The sequence below is a fragment of the Leucoraja erinacea genome, chromosome 28, assembly GCF_028641065.1.
Source record: "Leucoraja erinacea ecotype New England chromosome 28, Leri_hhj_1, whole genome shotgun sequence".
In the NCBI taxonomy this organism is placed as follows: Eukaryota; Metazoa; Chordata; class Chondrichthyes; order Rajiformes; family Rajidae; genus Leucoraja; species Leucoraja erinaceus.
Window position 1 is genome coordinate 14,294,145 of NC_073404.1, and position 21,784 is coordinate 14,315,928.

The following is a 21,784-nucleotide window of genomic DNA, read 5'->3' on the forward strand; positions in this document are numbered from 1 at the left end:
TATCCCCAGTAAAGGTAGCACTCACTGTGCAGACCACGGCTGCACTGTTTACCCATACTCATCCAACGCCTGTCCTCTCGGGCAGCGTCTCCATAACTGAGCTGTGGCTAATACATTGCTGGGGGAATGTCACCAAAGGAAAGGAATTCATGGCACGGCAGCACACATTGTCTATCTTTGTCCCTCCCCCTCCCCTCACATCAGTCTGAAGAAGGGTCTCGACCTGAAACGTTGGCCATTCCTTCTCACCAGAGATGCTGCTTGACCTGCTGAGTTACTCCAGCATTTTGTGTCTGCCTATTAGTATCTGTTAGTTTTCAAACGGGCGGCCAATAACGAATCATTGCCGAGCCAGGCACCACTGTACTTGGGTGCATTTATATATTGAACTGGTGATTTACAGTTTTAAATTATGGCTATTTTAAAAGATTTGTTGTATGGAAGCTGTATTGTTAAGTACAATCTAGTTGGGTACTTGGCTATCACCTTAACAAATACTCAGAACCAAATAATTAGCAAAAGAAAGTTCCAGGAACTGTTGAATGTGGTGTTTTTCTAGTACATCAGAGGCAGTATAGGAGATGTCCACAATTTGATGAGTTGCTGCAGTACATCTAGTAGATGGGTACATGCAATAGCCCATTATGCGCCATGGGTTGAGTGAATGTTTAGGATGGTGGACAGGGTGCCATTTAAATGGGCTGCTCTGCCCTGGATTTTGGGGCAGCTCGCATTTGGACAAGAAAATGTTCCATCACACTTTTCCATCAAGTGTTTCATCATCACATATTGATCTTGTAGGTGACTGAAATATTTTGTGAAATTGGGAGGCAAGGTGTTAGCCTCAGATTCTGAATTAGTTATGTAATCTCATTATGTTGTGGCTGTGTCATTATTTGGGGAGCTGTGAATAGCATTGGCTATTACTCCAATCATCAGTGCACAATGATATCCTATGATAATTGATGGAACAGTTGATGATGGTTGGGCCAAGGATACTTCTGCTAGGGCTGAGAGAATTGTAGAAGAAAAATACAAATTTCAGCCTGATGTCTTTGCTCTTCATTCAAAAGCAGCACAGTGGCACAATTGGTTGAGAGGCTGTCCCACAGCACCAGATACCTGGTTTCGATCCAGACCTCGGCTGCTTTCTGTGTGGAATTTGTTTGTTTTCCTTATGACTATCCGAGTTTCTCCAGGTGCTCTGGTTTTCTTCCACATCCCAAAGACGTGCAGATTTGTAGGTTAATGGGCATCTATAAAATTGCCCCTAATGCTAGGAAGTTTGATAACATAGAACTAGTGTGGATAGTTGATTGAATATTGGCATGGCCACATAGGCGGAATGGCCTGTTTCCATGCTTTATCTATAAACTAAGCATAAAGCCTAATGCTATCTTCCAGCATAGGTATGTAGTGCTGAGGGCCACATCCCTCCAAGTGCACATCCAAAAGCCTTTTGCTGTGGTGAGTGCTTCCTTATCTCCTGCCTAATCCCCCTGCTAATATCTTATTATTTTTCACTTTTTTTTTCTGCCAAGAGAAATGGAAAATAAAACTTCAGCAGCAGGGATTAGCTGTTTTTTTTTTTTTTTTAACTGAAGGGGATGAAAACCCGACTTGGATGGAACGAGTAGACAAAAACATGGCAGATGCAGTATCATTTGGATAATTTTATCTACTTTGATAAGAGAACCAGAAAGGCGGTATTATATCATTAGCGTTAGATTGGGGACCGTTGGTGTCCAAAGAAACTTGGCTATCCTTGTACACCATTTACTGAAAGTAAGCATATGGGTGAATACGCATTTAAGGTAAATAGTTGAATAGCAGTCACTGCAGGAAGATTTGAGTACATGGTCAAGGATGATGCTACAATTATGCAGGACTTTGGTGAGACCACACCTGGAGATTTTATACTGTTTTTATGATGTACGAATATAAGAAAGAATATACATGCCTTAGAGGAATTGCAGTGAATGTTCACCAGAATAATTTAAATGGGAGAACTGCCACATGAGAAGAGGTAAAGTTGACTTTGTTGTACTCAAGAATTTAGAATGAGATGAATCAAAATGAAACATACAACATGCTGACTTGAGTCGGTAGATTTCCAACTGAGATGAGGAAAAATGTTGTGTCTGAGGATGATGAACTTGTGGAAGTCACTACCACAGAGGGCTGTAGGGGGAAAGTCGCTCAATATTTTTTAAAAGGACATGTCCACATTTTTAATTACAATAGACAATAGGTGCAGGAGTAGGCCATTTGGCCCTTCGAGCCAGCACCGCCATTCAATGTAATCATGGCTGATCATCCCCAATCAGTACCCCGTTCCTGCCTTCTCCGCATATCCCATGACTATGCCATCTTTAAGAGCCCTATCTAGCTCTCTCTTGAAAGTGTCCAGAGAATCGGCCTCCAATGCCCTCTGAGGCAGAGAATTCCACATTTGCAACTCTCTGTGTGGAAAAAGTGTTTACTCATCTCTGTTCTAAATGGCTTACTCCTTATTCTTAAAATGTGGCCCCTGGTTCTGGACTCCCCCAACATCGGGAACATGCCTCTAGTGTATCCAAACCCTTATTAATCTTATGTTTCAATAAGATCCCCGTCATCTAAATTCCAGAGTATACACACCCAGCTGCTACATTCTCTTAGCATATGACAGTCCCGCCTTCCCGGGAATTAAACTTGTAAACCTATGCTGCACTCCCTCAATAGCAACAAAAGGCATCGGGGGATGTGGGGACCAGCAGAGGATTTTTTTCATGCAGCTTGATTGTATGGTTAACTTGGCATAGTTGAGATTATACCTACAACTGTATTGCATGTTGTGTCTCATTGTCCGAGTCCAAAGGTTGTGGGTTCATGTCTAACTCCAGATGCTTCGAACACATAATTAGACGTTGTAATTTATGCACTATTAAAGTAGTGATCCACTTTAAGTCGGGGAGGTGGGTGCAGGTATTCTATGAGATGCTGATATCAAGATGGAGGAAATACTGGGTCTCCTAAAGAACATTAATGTGGATGTCCCCAGGGCCCGATGGGGATCTCGGGTTATTAAGAAAGGAGATCACTGTGGTCATGACAGAGTTTTGTTTCCTCTTGCCACAGTTGGGCTCCCAGAGGACTGGAGATTAGCCACTGTAGTTTCCTTACATTAGAGGGGCAATGGGAACAACCCAAGAAAGTATAGGTCTGTGAACATCATCAGTTGTAGGAATATAATTGAAGAAGATTCTTAGGCTTAGGATCTGCTCACATTTGGAAAAGCATAGACTTATTAGGGATAGTTAACATGCTTTATGCTTTTATTTTATATGCACGGTCCTTTATGGTAGGCTGATCAAGAAGATGAATAACGTTCATTTAGAAAAAGTGATAGTTGTGTTCTTAAGAAATTTCATGTTATAGAAATTAGCGTTGGAGAAACAATTGTCAATCTTATTTTCTCGAGTGCTATAGGCTGAGACAATATATACAATTAAGAGGCACAGATATGATAGATTTCCCCCAAGATGGATATGTCAAACGCCAAGGAGGAAGCAAATACTATAGCAATGTTCAAGAGGCCTCTGGACATGTATATGACCAGGTAAGGAATGGAGGGTTGTCGACCATGTGCAGGCAGGTGTGTAATTTATATTAGTATCCTGGTCAGCACTGAGTTTGTGGGCTGATGGGCCTGTTCCTGTACTGCACATGATTTGTGTACCGGCGTTTCCTGTGATAAACTTGAGGTGTATAGACTATCCAAAGGAATATTCTCCTTTTGTTACAGAGAATATATGTTGATTGCTTATCGCAATAGAGCCAAAACGTGCACAGGAGTACAGAAATCATATGAATGTATAGGTTAATCTAGATTATTTAGCTCTTGCCATCCTGACAATCCTGTGCACTGTTACTGTTCTTCTGTCTATTGAAATGCATTTGCAGATCATTTTATAAATGTACGTAATTGAGTATTTTAAAAATGTGCAATATATATCTAGAATGTTTTTAAACTGAGGTGTGTGTATAAGTAGAATAATAATGACCTGATTGCAGTAGGTCTGATTGCAGTTCAAATCTTGTTCAGCACTTCTCATTTATTGTGCTTTAATTCTCCCAGGTGGCTAAACTGATGCAACGAGCACAGGAGTCTGAGAGCTTGCTTACTAATATGCAGCAGTCGTTTTCCCAAGCCAAAAGAAGCACCCAGGAGCAAATGGTTAGTCGCATGAGATTGAGCAAATTTGTTTTGTCTGCATCCATAACTCCGAAGCACTGTCTTTCACTGAGAGTAAATGATTTTCAAATTGATTTTATTGGGTCAGTTTATTTTCCAAAAATAGTATATAGGCATCATATGACTGAAATCATTTGTATCATGATCTTAACTATCCAGCACAGAAAGTTACCTCTGTTAATAGTAATATAGTGTAATGAGCTCTCATAACTAGTTTTCCTCCCATGCAAGAGATATCAAGATATTATAACATTTTATAAAATTATCTGTGAAAGTACATCATTATTTGTCAATAGGTGAGAATTATGTTTAATAGCAGCCCTAATGCCGATAATTGAGCTATATATTTAAAGAAGACTTAATTTTTGTGTTTATTTTTAAAGAATCATTCATAAAGCTGGTGATCAATCACAGAATGAACTTGTTTTGTCTGTAACCTGTCACCTTTTCAAAAGGCGGTGCTTATTCAGGCACGGGAACAAGTATCCGAGGAGTTGACCAGGCTACAGAAAGAAAATGAGAGTCTTCAGGGGAAACATAGTTTGCATTCTTCTGTTCTTCAGGAAGAGAACTTCATTCCACCAGCCACTATGGAGGTAAATGAAATTAAATCTCTCAGACTAGCTTTATGACTCTACTCGGATATTGCTGAGACAAATTTAATATCAATGCTGGCCTGGAGGCTATATTTATAAGATTATAAGCGACAGGAGCAGAATTAGGCCATTTGGGCCATCAAGCCTACTCCGCCATCCCATCATGGCTGATCTATCTCTCCCTCCAAACCCCTTTCTCCTACCTTCTCCCCATAAGCTCTTACATCCGTACTTCCTTGTACTATTGCCTCTGACCTTGAGCTATTGCTGTTTGATTGATGCAGGAATTGTGATGGGTTTCTTATAATGGGAGACATTGTGGTTTTTGGGATCTTACCAGTTTTGTGAGAAAGCAGGTGTCTACTTTTGGAGCAAATTGCCCATTGTATTGGATTGGATGATATTCAGTTACAAATGTCTATTCCAGAGAAGTCGTTCTGCTTCAGTGTAACTGATGTAGATAACTGATAACAAGCATCGTGTTATCTTCAAGTTTTTTTGTTACTTCGATTTAGGAATTACATGAACTTGTGCAGAAATATCGTGAAAACATAATCAGTGTACGGACAGCCGCCGATCATCTGGAAGAGAAACTAAAGGCAGAAATCCTTTTCTTGAAGGAGCAGATACAAGCAGACCAGTGTCTGAAGGAGAATATTGAAGAAACTTTGCAGTTGGAAATTGATAATTGCAAGGAAGAGATTGGTGAGTGAAATAGAAATTGTGCCATATATCGATAAAAAATGTCCAAAAATAATTATTGGAGGTATCCTTATGTTTAGGAAGGATCTTCTATGCCCGTGGCAATGTAACAGCTATATTTGCATTTGACCTATGGGCTTTATCAGTTACTTGATTTATAATCCCTATAAATAAAGTTGCAAAGGACAATCCTGCAACATCACTTTCTCCCCTGATACACTCGATCTTGATAAGTTGTCACTTCCCAATTGGGACTGCAGTGCTCAAAATCTTGCCTGGTATTTCTTCTGTTGTTTTCATGAGCCATGTGCAAACAAGCATGCACAGCAAACTAGGCTATAGTAAGTACAATGCTGACTGGGGATTGCTGTTGCTATTTTGACTACTACTACAATACCCAGGCTCTTCACGTACGTCCACGTGATGTTAGAAATGATTAATGAAGTGTTATTCTACAGACTTTTAGACAAGAAAATGGGTTGGATAGAAACAAGATTCTTTAAAAACCAAATGTAATTTTAGTTTAAATTTACTTACTTTGTTACTATCTTTTTCTTTCTAATATTTTTCCCTTATCTGTTTTTGTTACTGACTCCTTGACTCCCAGACATCTTGGAAGGTATGAAGCTTATGATTACTGCTGTTTGCTCTATCTCAGCTAATCTCACTTGCTGGAGATGTGCTTAGCTAGTTCACTAACCAAAATAGTCTGTAAAATCTGTGACGGTCCTACTGTTCTGTTCACCCTCGTGAAATAGATTACTGGAGTAGCTTTGGAATAGGAGAGACTGGATTAACCAAATAGAAGAGAGCATGGAACCTGTACCAAATAAGCAACTCATCTGTTCTCCCCCCTTTCTCTCATCTTTTATTGATTCATCTTAACTGCTTTATTAAACATCCTAAACTTCAAACACACCAACCTGCATGATCCTGCAAGTCATCCATGCAATCTCAATTCATTCATCATTTTGGCAGGCTTGACGTTTTGTGAATCAATAGCAAAGTGCATGTGCAATAAAGGCTATTTGGCTATTGAACTATTGACATGTTAAAATATAACATTTAATTGATTATTGATGAATCTAAATTTAAAAGTCAATCTGCTCGGTGCTGTTATTTGCCTTAATCTTCTGTTAATTCTGCTGGAAAATCTTTTCTCTAAATATCGTTTCTTTTCAGGCTATTCTTCCCACTGTAATTGCATTTTTTTTTTTATCCATGGTAAAACACAATTTTATTTTTATCCATGGTAAAACACAATGGAAAAATTTGATAGGGATCCTGGGCCATTCAACAGTCAGGCCCTGCACCTATTTTGAGTCATGGTTTTTAAGTTGCAGAGCTTGGCGGTGTATGTCTGAGGTTTCATTCTTTGGCTTCTCTGTTGGCTGTGCATTTTACCTCAATGCATTTTACAGTAATGTCTGGTTTTGGGGGTAGATAGTAGAGAGTAGATTTGCAGGATTTCTATTTGGCTTTAATTGAGCAAAGTTAGACAAATGTCCTTTCATTGCCAATGATGTTGACATGGGAACTTATTGTAAGGGTGAGTGATTGTGATTTGGTAATGCTGGGCGACCTGCCATTGACTTGTCAGGTGCAGTACATCCTGCTTGGTATAGAGCTAATCTCATGAAGAAACTCTTTGTTCTGATAAAATGTTTTTACATTATAAAGTCACCAGAATTTGAGTTAATTATTGGTCAAACTGTACTACTCCACTGTGTTAGTGACACAAAGCAACACAAGATTCAATCAAAAGACAAAGTGCAGGAGTAACTTGGTGGGTTAGGCAGCATCCTAGAGAACATGGATAGGGGATATATTACGTTAGACCTTCTGGGTCCCTCCAAGGATGTTGCCTGATCCACTAAGTTACTTCAGAATGTAAATGGTCATTCTCCTGTTTCTTTTCCCCTCTCTAGCTTCCCTTTCCCTCTTTTCACCAGCATGATTTTAAGTTTAAGATATTAAGTTTACTTGCTCTGGCTTTGCTTTAAATCTTTAACGCACAAGGACTCCATGTTTCCATTTATGCCTAGTAACTAACATTATTAGCAGGGAAGTCGCTGATGTAGCAGCCTCTGTTTCATATATTGCCACCGCACACCTGAAAAGCTGTTAATGTTATGAATTTTCAGTCAATGTGGTGGAGCAAACATTTGGCTACTTGTGGTGCTTTCCCTTAAAATAGTCTTACTGCAACAATGACATGGTGCTTAAATCAATGGACTTGTTATTCTGGCATTGAATGGGTACTCTCCCTAATACAAAATTGTTATCTCATTGTTCTAATGCCCTGCTTGACCTTGTTCAGACAGAGCATGTCATGGGCACCTCTGAGGGAGGGTCTGTATGGGAGCTAGGAAAGCGAGTGAGGTCACCTGGTAAGATAAAATACAAGTTCTACATTGCTCTTGTATACTCGAGAAACTAAAAGTGACAGGAACAGGTGAGTGAACAGGAACATGAGTGAAAAATGCTGACATGAATGTTTTTCAGATTGATTGAAATGCAGTGCTTGTAATACTGATTTCATCAGCGCTGCCCCATTGTACCTTGAAATGATCAACTGGTGCAGTAGATAAAATGAACCTCAATTGGAGCCTCTTGAGCAGAGAAGGATCATCTCAGAGGTGAAATTGTGTGAAATGATTGGTTTCAAATATTGGCCCTCCTGTGCAACATGTGCTTCCACTTCATGTATAAGAAAGATGTTTTTGAGACAGTTGATAAAGTACAACCCCTCCTCAGTCAAGTGTACTTCTAGTTGAATCATAGATTTGTGCAGCAAGGAAATAGACCCTTTTGATCCACCACGTCCACGCCAACAATGACACCTATCAATGCTAATGCAATTATCAGCAATCATCTGACCTTCACAAATGAAGGAAGTTCATTAATGAATCAGCTCAATTTGACCAATCACCGTTGCATTGAGCTGATTGAGGTCACCATTTATTTCACAGCTGTGTCTTCTACCTTCGGTATGTAAGCAGTGATGGGGTGTAGGTGATTAGTGACCTAGTTATATCAAAAGGAAAACTAGGCATCCACTGTCCCCAGATCCCCAGAGACTGAACCTGTTCTGCTACCTTTACTAAACGACTTTATATATCCTTAGATAATATTGTCCTCTTCCTAATGCCTCCTTGGTAATCTGTGGCAGATTTGTCACCTTGTGGTTAACAGTGGTTTTTATGTATGCTGACTCGGGCTGAACCATTACATTTTCTATACTATAATTAACCTACCTGCGCCCACTTTTCTGGTTATTAGAATTAGGATATTTTCTGCCGTGTTGTGGTTGAGAATTACGATTGTATTTAAGACCATCAGAACGTTTGAAATCAAGTAAACCTTGATAATGTCATGGGAAATTTGTGATAGAAGACGGCCACTCTAATGTGCTTGCTGGCTAATAAGGAATGTTCTATTTGAATCCCACTTTCTATCTCCTAGTCAAGTCCTTGCAAGTCTCAGATATTCAGTATGCAACTGAGTACTCTTTGTAAGTGGCTAGGGCATCTGCCTCTACCTCCCTTTCAGATAGTGAAAACCAAACTCCTGTCACTTATTTCTGAAATGTCTGCATCTGATTTTTGATTCCTCTGATAAGAAAATGGATAGACCAAATAGGAAGAATCTAAGCCCACCATGTACGTCTCTAAGTGAATATTCGCAAGCTGCCTCGGTTCCAGGCAAACAACACCAGTTAATCCAATCTTTTGTTATAGCTACAATATGCTGAACATCCTTGTAAATCTCCCCAGCATCTTCTCCCGTGAATCCCTTTGTTCTTACTGGAACCCGAACTGTACACTGCACTTGAGCTGTGACCCAGCTAGAGTTGTATGCAGTTCCAGCATAACCTCCCCACTCTTGTAGTCTGTGCATAAGCTGATAAAGGCAAACATCCCAAATACCTTTTAATCCATTTTACCGACCACCTTTTGGGCTAGTGTTTTTCAGATGTTGCCTATTTTAGTTTTCTTTAAACTGACCTCTTCATGGTTCATTGCAGCCCAGTGCTAGTTTCAGGCTTGGGATTGTGCTTGAGGGGCCCAATGAAGGTTAAGCTACTGAATTTGAATGGCAGTAGCTGCTCATTTTCCTTGAGATATGATTAACCAAAGAAATCTCAGCTACCAATTCAGTTGGACTGTCTTGCATTCTGTTCACACTGCTTCACATGAAATGTAGGCTGCTGTTCAGCATCACAGAGCAAAATGTGGCATTCCATTGTGCAAAATCATGATCAATGTAAAAAGTTATTACTTTTCTCTTTCAGCATCTTTTTCCAGTTTGAAAACTGAATTGGAGAGAGTGAAAGCGGATAAAGATCAGGTGAGTTTTTTTGGTAATCTTGCTTGCTACAAAATTCAGATGAGGAACTGTCAGGTGAAATTGTATAAAACATGGTCTTGTTTGGTTGGTCAATTTAGAGATCATTGCATAACAACAGCCCATTTGGTAGGATGACTGCCCCCCCCCCCCCCCCCTAGTCTCCCAAGAGATGTATTGCAACATAGAACAATACATCACAGGAAAAGGCCCTTTGGCCCACAACGTCTGTGTCAAACATGATGCGATTAATTGCATCTTAATGCACATGATCCATTCCCAGCATAGCCACGTACCTATCGAAAAAACTTAAGCACCAATATTGTACTTGCTACCACCACCACCCCCGGCAGGTCTACCAGGCACCCATCATTCTCTGTGTTTTAAAAAAAACCTGCCCTGCACATCTCCTTTAAACACCCTCACCCCTCCCTCCAAACACACTGTAAAGCTATGTCCTCTAGTTTTAGACATTTCCATCCAAGGAAAAAGATTCTGGCTACTGCATGTATACCAAGTTTGCCCAACCTCTCCTTATAACTACCGCCCTCTAATCCAAGCATCATTTTGCTTCGGGTAACTTCTGCTCCCTCTCAAGTCTTCCATCCATCTTGTAATGAGGCAACCAGCACTGCACACACATTCTATAAATTTCTGACTTGCACGCAATGACTCAAGTCATTGACAGATTCGTGATTAGTACGAGTGTCAGGGGTTATGGGGAGAAACCAGGAGAATGGGGTTGTGGGGGAATGATAGATCAGCCATGCTTGAATGGTAGACTTGTTGGGCCGAATGGCCTTATTATGTTCCTAGAACCTATGAACTAAGTGGTGAAGGCAATTACTACTCTTATCTACTTATCACTGTTGGCAACTCCACCAATTTTGATATAATTTGCAAACTTGCAAACACACTTTCTAACATTGTAAAGACATCAACTTAGATTGTTGTTCCTTGAAATTAGAAGATTATGCAGCAATTTGATTAAAGTTAACAAGATTTTAAGAAGAACTGGAGTTAGGAAGGGAAAAACCTTGGAGTTTCTATGTGGGGGATTATAATCAAAATCAGAGGCAGTACATGGAATTACTCCATAACCATTACCACCAAGAAAGACTCTGGCAGTAGATCAGGGGAACAACAGCACGTGGGGGAGGAGGAGGTTCCCCTCAAAAATCCACTGTAACCTGATCTTTGTCTTTCATTATTGTTGGATCTAAATCCTGAAACTCCCTACTCAACACCATCTCCTCGAAAAACAGTTCAAGAAGGTGAATCGTCACCACCTTGAGGCAGTTTGGGATGAGCAATAGATCCTGAATAAAAAATAATTGATTCAGACGAAAAAACATGGACAATTTACCCTGTTGCTAAAGGGTACAAGATTCACTTACAAGGATCACCAGAAAGGGTAGCTATAGTAAGCCCCTTGGTTGCACACACTGCTGTCGTTCATTAAGATCTTGGTGAATTGTTAGTTCAGTGCCACTTTTCAGTACTCACCCCGTACTGATTTATTTTTACTTTTGTTGTACTTAAATTGTTGTGGGAACTTTGTGTATAGGTGGGGTTTGATGAGATGAAAGCTTCCCCCTTCTGTTTGTGTTTCCATTTCTGTTGCTTAATACAAATTAAGAACTTATTGTGATTCTCTAATCTGATATATTTTAGTTTTGCAAGATTTTATCTTTGGCAAGTGTATTAGCAGTGATTTTATGATTTATTGTATACTACATAAAGTGTAGAATCTTACAGGTCCAAATAAAGTCTATAGAATTCTTTACATTTATGGTTCAGGATCAATACTTATAAAATTAAATTCCTGAACCTCATCTCTTCACCCAGTACACGTATGCTGCGTGATACTTGGAAAACCTCACTGGATGCAAAACTACAAATTGAACTTACTGCAAATGCTCTTTTCCCCTTTGAATGTTATGGCCACAATGATGGAAATGGTGAATCATCTCCAAAAGGCACGGCTGTTACTTAAGAGAATGGTAAACTGGAGCAGGAATGTGTATTTGCCATTCGAATCTGCTCTGCTATTCATTAAGATTATGGCATCTATCTGAATGCTACTTTCTTGCATTATCCCCAAATCGATTGATTCACTTAATGTCCAGAAATCCATCATTTAATATTTTGTATTAATGCAACTACAGAGGCTCCACAGCCCTCCGGGATAGAGAATGCCAATGATCCACCTTCACAATGAAGAAATATCTTCCTTTCTCAGTCCAAACTGCCTGGCCCTTATTTTGAAGTGGTGTCTCCTGATCTTGGAGTTCTCAGCCAGGAGAAACTTCCTCTGTGCATTTAGCCTGTCAAGCCTTTAAGAGTTGTATACATTTTTTATGGTATCTCCTCTCATTCTTCTAAACTTTAGAGAATACAGGCCTAGTCTACTCGATTTCCCTCTTAAGGCAAATCCTACACCCTGGAACCAGTTTAGTGAATCTTCGCTGTACTCCCGCAATGGCAAGTACATCCGTTCTGAGTTAAGGAGCCCAAAACTGTTCACATTACCCCAAGTGTGCTCTCACAAGTCCTTGCACAATTTAAATACGACTTCCTTACTCTTGCATTCAAATCCTCTTGTAATAAAAGTGAACATAACATTGCAGTTCCTCGTCTCTCCTTAACATTTTGCTCAGAGCACCTGCATGTTGGCCTGAAAAAGGTCTTGTGTACAAGCACACTTGGCTCCCCAAACATCACAACTACCCAATTTCACACTGTTTAACAATTAATCTGCTTTATTGTTGTGCACCAAAGGTGATAACCTAACATTTTTCACATTATATTTTGTGTTCTCGCCTCCTCAATTTTCGAGACCGCATATACTTTATACTCCTCCCAGCTAATTTAGTGTTGTCAACAAACTTGGAAGTATGATGTTTTACCCCCCTCAGCAAATTTGCTAAATTAGATTGTGAAACATTTGGCCCAAGCCTGAAAGTACCCTACTTGTCACAGCCTAACCACCAAAGAATCATCTATTTATTCCCAATCTATGCTTTCTGTTCAATAGCAAGTTGTCAATTGATGTGGGGATATTATACCCATTCTCTGTACTCAACCCTTAATCAACCACCTCTGCGGGACCTTCGGAAATATCTTCTAAAAATATAAATAGACCACCTCCACTGTTTCTCCTTTTCTATACGACTAGTCGCATCCTTGCCGAATTCCAGCAAATGCTTCCACAAATCTATGCTGACTCTGCTTAGTCCTTTTGTTCTTTTCAAGCTGGTTTCTTGTTTACAGTATACATTTTTACAGTTTGCCATTTCAGATTCAGGCCAACAGTTGCTGTTTCCTCTCTTCCTATCACAAATAGTGGGCCATGTTTGTTATCCTCCAATCCACAGGAACCATTCTAGAATCTAAAAAACCTTGGAAGATGACTACCATGGCATCCACTGTCTCTAAAGTTTATCTTTCAAAGCTCTGATGTAAATGTTCCGATCATTAGGTTTTATCAACTATTAAGATTTTTTTTTGACTAATATTAAATACTAAATTGCTCATTCTTACCAGACCTTTCATTGTGCAGTATATCTGGCAGGTCTGGGTGTTGACATTACACTACAACTTCTATCAGTAAACCAGTTCTGAATCCTTATGACCAAGTCACTTTTAAACCTATACATCTTAATCTTCTGGTTCAGACTACCTTGCGGGACTTTATCAAATGTTGAGTTATAACAGGTTCAATCTCCAGGCCAACTGGAGTTTCTGATAAGTTTTTAAGATTCTTCCTTTCTTCTCTACTGAGCTATAAGCATAACGTCTTTCCATTTTTCTTGTGGCTTTTTTGCCTGGAGGAAAGATTTTTTTCACAACTTTTGCATTTTTTTTAAAAGACCAAAATTGCCTGCCCATCTTATACCTTTCAATGTATTCTCCAGTCAACCCCAGCCAACTAGTAAAGCATCTGCAGTGGCTTCTCCCAACCTGTGATTTATTCCATCTAGATGCCACCTGCAAGATCCTGCCATCTTTCATCCTCAGCTTCCGCTCCTTCCCCATGTCACATCCTGACGTAGAAATATATCACTGTTGCCTCATTGTGGAGGTTGGATCAAAACCATGGGACTGCCTACCAGTAATATGAATACACACACATGTGGTTCAAGGATTCAATGATTCAAGGAGGCAGCTTAGTGTGGTCACCGCTCCCCAATACCTCCTCTCCCACATCCCATGAGTATAAATTAAATACTTATTCTCTCTCACTTGTTCACAAGCTCTTTAATAATTAAATGTACAGGAGGAAATTTGCACAGAATCTTCTGAGCTCCACTGTAAAAATGTATTTGTTTCCAGTTGGAAGCCAGATTGCAAGAGAAGTCCAAACAACTGGAAGAACTTGAAGAAGTGAGGAACAAGTTAGAAGAACAAGTGAAGAAGGAGGGGTCTGCTAAGGTGAGTTTGGAAAATCCCAAGGGGGTTTAAAGTTGGAAATTATCTACCAGTGGGATACAATTCTTCCAAGGTTGCCTCATGATAGATACAGTAGGTTTTTCAAGATGGGTTTATGTTTATTATTAGCCCTGATTACATTGGCCTAAATACTCCATCTGCCTACATTGCGTCATGATGTTTTAGCTGGATCTAATTATCTATTTAGTTTACCAGCCAGCTAAACCATAAATCTGGCACAAGTGGTAACTTCTGGATCCGCTTCTACAATTCTACTGCAATTAACTTAAAATATGTATTAGAGACACGAAAAACTGCAGATGCTGGAATCTTGTGTAGACCACCAAGGGCTTGAGTAACTCAGTGGATCGGGCAGCATCACTGTTGGACATGGATTGGTGATATTTTGGATCAGGATTCTTTGGATTGAAATATATACCGATGCTGGAATCATTTCATTTTTGTCTAAGAACACAGTTTTAATGGCAGACATTCTGTGTTTATCTCGGGGTTGTGGGGTAATTTGGAGACCTTTTTTTTGGAAGAGTTGATAAACTAGATCCCACCTGCCCCTCACGCTAGCAATCTGCGGCACCACTCGAAGAGAAAGGATTTTTTCGCAGTGTCCTGGCAAAATAGTTTGCACTTTATATGGGAATAAAATTGAACTTCCACATTCAGTTTTGTAATTTGATAACTTGAATTTAATCTTCCAGCACCTGACAAAGACTGTATTCTGCATCCGACAGCAGGTTATTTTACAGTGAAGATTTGTGTGAGCTAGCAGAATTGACATTACTGTTTAATCTAATCCTTCATTTAATCTCCAGTATGGGAAAAGCAGTATTCTTGTAAAATTAGGATGGCCTCTGAGTGTCAGTGAATTATTTCCTACCAGTTCCTTCAGATGCTCTGCAGTGTGCTTGTAGAAACAATGTAATTGGGAATATGATCAGTGCGGATCTTTTGCATGGAAACATATTTCAACAACATGACAGTTTTGTGCCAGGAAATACAGTTGCACAACACTTATTTTACACCGTGTTCTTCAACTGTAAATGGGTTTTTAGTTTCTGGTGTCAAATGAAATGTTAAGCCATTTTCCGCACGGTTTCTTAACACACTTCCAGACGCGACATACTTTCTGGTTGTTCATGAACTACCATTGTTGAGCACTCTCAGCCAATGTGACTTTTACATTTTTTTAAATTAGAAGTGAGTACAATACAGTGGTACCTTTTTACAGGTTCCCAAAATTATGTTAACATAATACATTCTCTGTACAACTTCATTGTGACCTTTAATGTCATGTTAGATACCAACTGGCCAGTGAATTATTTAACATCACCCTCAGGCACTACATTACCCCCTCTCTCCCATGGAAACACTTTCTGTTGTGTCCTCTATGGTGAAGATCGTAAAGTGAAAAACTGGACTGGAGAAACTCAACGGGTCAGGCAGCAGATGTGGAAGGAAATGGACAGAAGACATTTTGGTTTGGGACTCTTCCACTACTATGCCCCAGTGTTATAATGTGATAGACCCATCCCCACCAGGACAGTACTCTGCAATGTTATCTGGTGATAGATTTGTCCCCACCAATACTATACCCCAGTATTATACAGTTACAGACCCATCTCCAACCCATCCAACCCAACCCATCTTTATCTGTGATACAGTGACAGACTTGCCACTACCAATGCTGTGGAACTTCAGGGATTATAGACAAGCTATGTGAATAAGGATGGTAGAACATGTTGTAGATCATGTGAGGTCATGGACTTTGGTAGAATTCAGTATAACAGCGGTGTTTTTGTTTAAGCAATGAAAGATTGAAAGGTGTTGATGTTCAGAGGGAATTGAGTATCTCAGTAACCAAACTGCTTAAAGGTAACAGACATGTACTGGGAGTAATTAGGAATGCACGTTATTTATAACAAGAGGATTTGTGGGCAAGAAAGACTGCAGTATAACGGACCCTGATGTGACTGCATCTGGCTATGTGGCTTCCTGTCTGTGATAGAGTTTGTGCAACAGTGATGTCTGGGATGTGATGTTCCACAGCAGAGATTATTAGGCAATACTTGCGTTTATAAGAAGGGTACAGGGGTTCATCTTACTAAAAAAACAGGGAATTTTGTAGGAATAATGTTTCCTCCAACTGCAGCATATAGAGTCACCAGTCACAGTCTCAAAGTAAAAGATTGGCCATCACGGCTGAGATGAGGAGAAATGTCTTTCGTCCTTAGGCAGTGAATCTTTGGAGTTATCCTCTAGAGGGCTATGGGACCCAGCGACTGAATACATTCAGACACAGATTGATTTTTAGATATTTTCCCCCAAAAATCCAATATTTAAAATATGATCCACAAATTAAAATCACAGACAGTCGTACAACACGGAAATAGTCCCTTTGGCCCAACTGGCCCATGGACTAGGATGCCCCATTTATGCTAGTCCTACTATGGCATGTTTGATCCATATCCCTCTGAACTTTTCCTATCCATGTACCTGTCCAAATGTCTTTTAAATGTTGTTACAGCACCTGCCGCAACGTTCCATATACCTACCAACTTCTGTGGAAAATGTTGCCCTTCAGGTTCCTATTAAATCTTTCCCTCTGAATGAGCATTCAGTTCTCAGGCAGAGGGAAAAGGAATAAAACTGCTCTGTGAAAATATTACACATGCTTCCTCATCCACATGGTAAATAATGTTCATTATCTTGCATTATATAGAATGGTTTCATTGCTGTTGATTTGCTGCTTTTATTTGTGTTTATTTAATGTTAAATTTATTTGGCAATGAAAGAGTTACTGATACGATTCAATGTGTCTCTTAAGCTACAGATAGCCAAAGCTTACCAGCAAGTGTATCTCCAAAATATGTGATGCAATAATGCTTGAGGTCCAAAATTAAAACCCGGTCTTCTGTCTTGTGTTTCAGACCAATCTAGAACAGCTGGTGTACGAGGAGAAAAATAAAGGCCAGAGATTGCAAACTGAACTGGATGTCAGTGAACAAGTGCAGAGAGATTTTGTTAAACTCTCCCAAACTTTGCAGGTAAGGAATCAGTTTTCATAACTAAGTGCGCAGTATGAATGTGCTAGGCTGCACTAACATTGCATGTTGTGTTAAACTGGTTCTGAAGACCGTATGAGATTTCTATAGCATTTAAGTTTACATTTTTAAGTGTGTTTATTTCTTTGGTTTTAATATTGTCTGGATTAGGGGGTATTAGTGACAAGGAAAGGTTGGATAAACTTGGATTAATTTCTCTAGAACACCTGATGGAAGTATATAAAATGATGAGAGGCTTAGACAGAACGTTTTCCCCGGGTGAAAATGTCAAAGACTAGAGAACTTAGTTTTAAGATGAGAGGGGCAAAGTTTACACGAGGTGGGTGTCTGGGACCCACTGCCAGGAGTGATGGTTGGGGCAGAAACGATCGTGGCCTTTTAGATAAGCATATGGATGTGCATACAATCGAAGAAGGATATGGTTCATGTGCAGGCAAATGAGATTAGTTTACCTTGCCGTTATTTTTGGCACAGATATTGTGGCTTTTCCTGTAGTGTACTCTTCTATGTTCTACTGGTTACTCAGTGTGCCACAAAACCTGTTACATTCTCCTCTCCTGCCCAAAGTTCAACGTGGCAACTCATTTATGAGCAAGATAGTGCCAACTGATGGGTGCTTGCTTTACTTTGTACTTTCTGACACGGGTCTTTTCTGCAAAGTTTCAGTTTGCATGTTCTTCGACTGCCAGTGCATTTGTTTGTAGGCTTTTCCACTGGTATCTTCATGGTCTTAAATTAATATTTCAAGTGGTTTGTTGCTCACTATTTCCTAGGGCTCTATTTTACTTAGCTCCTATCCTGCCTTTACTTTGAATGCATGCTGCTGCTTTTCTCCAAGGAACCACTTGATTCTTCTCTCCAACTGAACAGTTCAAAGGTAAAAATGGTGTTTGGCTGTTGCTGTTGGCTCAGCTTGTCCCACTAGCATGGGCGGAGGGATACCTACAATTTCTTGTCACAATTCCAGATCATTCATTATTTAGCAACCCTCACTGGAAGTGCTGATTCACAGTTGAATAATCTGTTCATATGAAGTGCAGTCATTTGGTGAGATACCAGTCTATTTGATCCAGCAAAATCTCGTACTTTCACCAAAAGGTTTTTTTTTTAAAGCTGGGAGAGGGATGGTATTGGTCTATTATTGTAAAATCTACCAGTCAAGAACTTTGTTTTGTGTACTATCCAGGCAGATTATACTGTACACCAGGTAGTGCAAAAGAGAAAATAAACAGTGAAGAACATAATGTTACAGCTATAGAGTAAATACAGGTTAGATGTGCGAGTGCAGCAATAAGGTAGATTGTAAGATCTGTGACAAATCCTTAGCATATGAGAGTTCCATTCAAAAGGTAGGATATAGATCATAACCATGCTTGTGAAATACTAGCACAAATATACATCCTGGATTGAGCTGTTAACCCCCCCATTGATGCTAACTGGCAAGTTGGAGTTTGATGTCAGTAATCTGAGTCCTCTCATTGAAAGGTATCTATTGAAAAACAAGGCGTGTTTTTAATGTGTAAATCATTAAAGTAATAACTGCAATGAATCCTGTGATTTCCCCCAAAAGGTGCAGTTGGAGCGGATTCGTCAGGCAGAGACCCTGGAGAATATTCGTGCGATCTTGAATGACACGAAACTGACAGATATTAATCAACTTCCAGAGACATGACATTAAACCCTGGCGATTTCAAGGCTGCAACAGTTTTTACTAGACCAGACATTTGTCTTTGTAGAAACATTTTAATTCTTATTTAACTCTGAGGGAACAGAGTTCATGGATTAATAGTGTGCAGTAACTGAGGTGTAAATGTTTCTAGATTGACTTTGACTGCAGTTAGAGCTTCCCAACTCAAGTGAAATTCAAAAGGGGAACACTATTGAAATTTTAAATTTAAGATATAATGAGATCTCGAGTGTATGCTGTGCTTAAACTTTGAAAAAAAAATCATTGATACAAGAATTCCCAGTCGATGGAGTTGACACATCTAACCTCTTGCTCTGCTTTTAAAACCATTGTTTAATCCATTTGTACATGCACACTAAAACAGCATCATCCTCAATGTCTAGCTCACTCTTTCATTCTCAAAATTGTAAACATATTTGTTTAATTGGTCTTTCTTTTAATGGTACTGATGCTGGAATTTGGGAAATTTATGATCTTACTAATCCTTGCCACCATTATCCAGCTTCTGTTAAATCATTATTTATTGTACTTGCATCCCCTGCAAGTTTTGCATTGCTCTTGTGAGTCGTGAAGTGCATATAGAGTTACTCGCTGCACCACAAGTTTAATTGAAAGGGACAGTTGAACAAAATCTATATAACTAATGTTCATTAACTTAAAAAAAAAAGCAAGAAACAGTTGATTCACCTTTAAACTGAAGATAAAAGTTGATCCATATTAAAGCTAACTACAGTGGTCAGGTTTCCAAATAATGCATTTTGAACTGAACATTTAAAAAATTCATTATCACCAATTAAAACCAAAATTAGCATTGGAATCAGTTGGTTATGTTCTTCATATTGTTGGTGTCTAAACGTATGAAGCTGTTTCCGAATGGGATGACTAATAATAAAATCTCTCTTGCCTTTTCGTAACTGCCTTTTGAAGAATGGAACTTGGAGATGTGGAGTATTCATTTGAGAAATGTTGGACTACCTTGAAGATTATATAGTCATTGTCCTCATACACATATATCAAATTTCCAAGCACATTTCTTTTATAATTTGACCTCTTTTAGCAATTATTTGAATATTACCCAAGATTCCTACAAGGATTCCTACACTTGGTCACTGGTTGCCTTGGTCTGTGGATTAGTTTTGTTCCCAGAACATTTAGTTTAAACTCAGCCCAATGAGAAGTTACTGAACTATTTCCTTTAGCACTGTGCAGCATTTGGAGACTTGGTGGCTTTTTGCCACTAGCAGGAAAAAGCTGTTTGAAACATGGTGCAGAGGTTGTTGTGTTTGGCTGAGACATTCTAGAATTGTAATCTGTTGAAGACCCTGACAGTAAGCAAATAGCAGTGTATGCCAGCACAGTCATTGCAGAGAGGTAAGGTTGCACATAATTCCATTAAATCATGTTGAGAGGTTTGGATTAAGGGAACAATAGATCAGCCAATTAAATGGTTTGCAATTTCAGACATTTTGAAAACTCATTCTATTTCTACCAAAATATTTGTAGATGAACATTTAAGAAAATAATTATGCATTGTTTTAACATGTATCCATGAACTTTTCATTTAAGCCTCTTAAAACAGCAAATTTACCATACATTTAGATTCCTTACTGTGTCCCTCAGCACTTGCTTTAAATAGAAAACTAGTACAGTATTATAAAATTGGATGCCTCGGGCACTCCCATTTGAACCCTGATCTAAATATGGTATGTATGACCTGACTGGCCAATTGAACCAGAAGATATTGTCTGCAGTTTTAAAATTATATGTATATATAGTTCCTCTTATCAGAATTGACTTTAAAGCATTGATCAGTTGTGGCTGATTAAGCAACATGAAATCCTGGCAGTAATAAAGTACAGTGCAAAAGTGCAGAGGGAAAAAGGTGATATGTTTCCATATTCCTTTGTCCATTGTTGGGACTATCATGTGCCGTTTCCCTAGATCATAGCATGTCTGTATTTATTTAGTCCAGTGGTGTAACCACGTTTTAACTGCCTACGCCTCCTAATGCAAAGCTTCTCAGACACTTTGATACAAGAGCCACGTCTTACTGACACAAGTTATCGGTGTCTTCAAGTGTGGATGTACAATTCTGCTGTTTACAGACTTAAAATGTAATCAATTTAACTATACTGAAGGTGTCTTTATGAAGAAAGTGTTTAAATAAAATAAAAGCTGCTGGAGTAAACGTGATATTATTCTGATACATGAAACATTTTAACTTCAGACCTTTCTTTGACATACTTGCACGTAGTAACTTTGGAAAAATCAATCACCTAGCTTACATCCCCTGAGCATGAACTTCTGCCACCTCACAAGCATTACAGGTTTAGCTATGAAGAAATGTCCTGATCTGGAACATCTGTTTGTTTCCTTCCACGGATTCTGTTTGACCTACTAGGTTCCTTCAGCTTTTTTTTTTTTTTTTTTAGAAGATCCAGTTTCAACTGAGTACTGTGATCTAGGTCAGAGGTATCATTGGATTCTTGGTGCTGCTTTCCTTGTGCAAACTACAAGTTAAATTCTGCTTTTTAAATTTGGGTTTTCACAAATATTGGAGGGGGGAAAAAAACAATATACTTTGGCCCATTTTTGTAATAAATTAAATGTCTGGATATACAGCTGAGATAAATAGACATCAAATCGCAGAATACACTCCAGCCAAGGCTCAAACCAGCTGAAGAGTGTTGTTATGCTTTGATAT

General features: G+C 39.2%; 1 protein-coding gene across 3 annotated transcripts in view; it reads left to right on the top strand.

Annotated features, from left to right (window-relative positions):
* Window positions 1-21,268, top strand: part of rabep1 (rabaptin, RAB GTPase binding effector protein 1) — a 68,837-nt gene extending 47,569 nt beyond the window's left edge. For all 3 annotated transcript variants that reach the window (XM_055657817.1, XM_055657815.1, XM_055657816.1), the window contains exons 12-18: window positions 4,121-4,219; window positions 4,693-4,833; window positions 5,349-5,538; window positions 9,830-9,885; window positions 14,218-14,316; window positions 17,259-17,375; window positions 18,964-21,268. In XM_055657817.1, coding sequence (XP_055513792.1) covers window positions 4,121-4,219; window positions 4,693-4,833; window positions 5,349-5,538; window positions 9,830-9,885; window positions 14,218-14,316; window positions 17,259-17,375; window positions 18,964-19,065 — 804 coding nt within the window. In that variant the 3' untranslated portion in view covers window positions 19,066-21,268. The remainder of the gene's footprint in view (window positions 1-4,120; window positions 4,220-4,692; window positions 4,834-5,348; window positions 5,539-9,829; window positions 9,886-14,217; window positions 14,317-17,258; window positions 17,376-18,963) is intronic.
* Window positions 21,269-21,784: the final 516 nt, after the last annotated feature.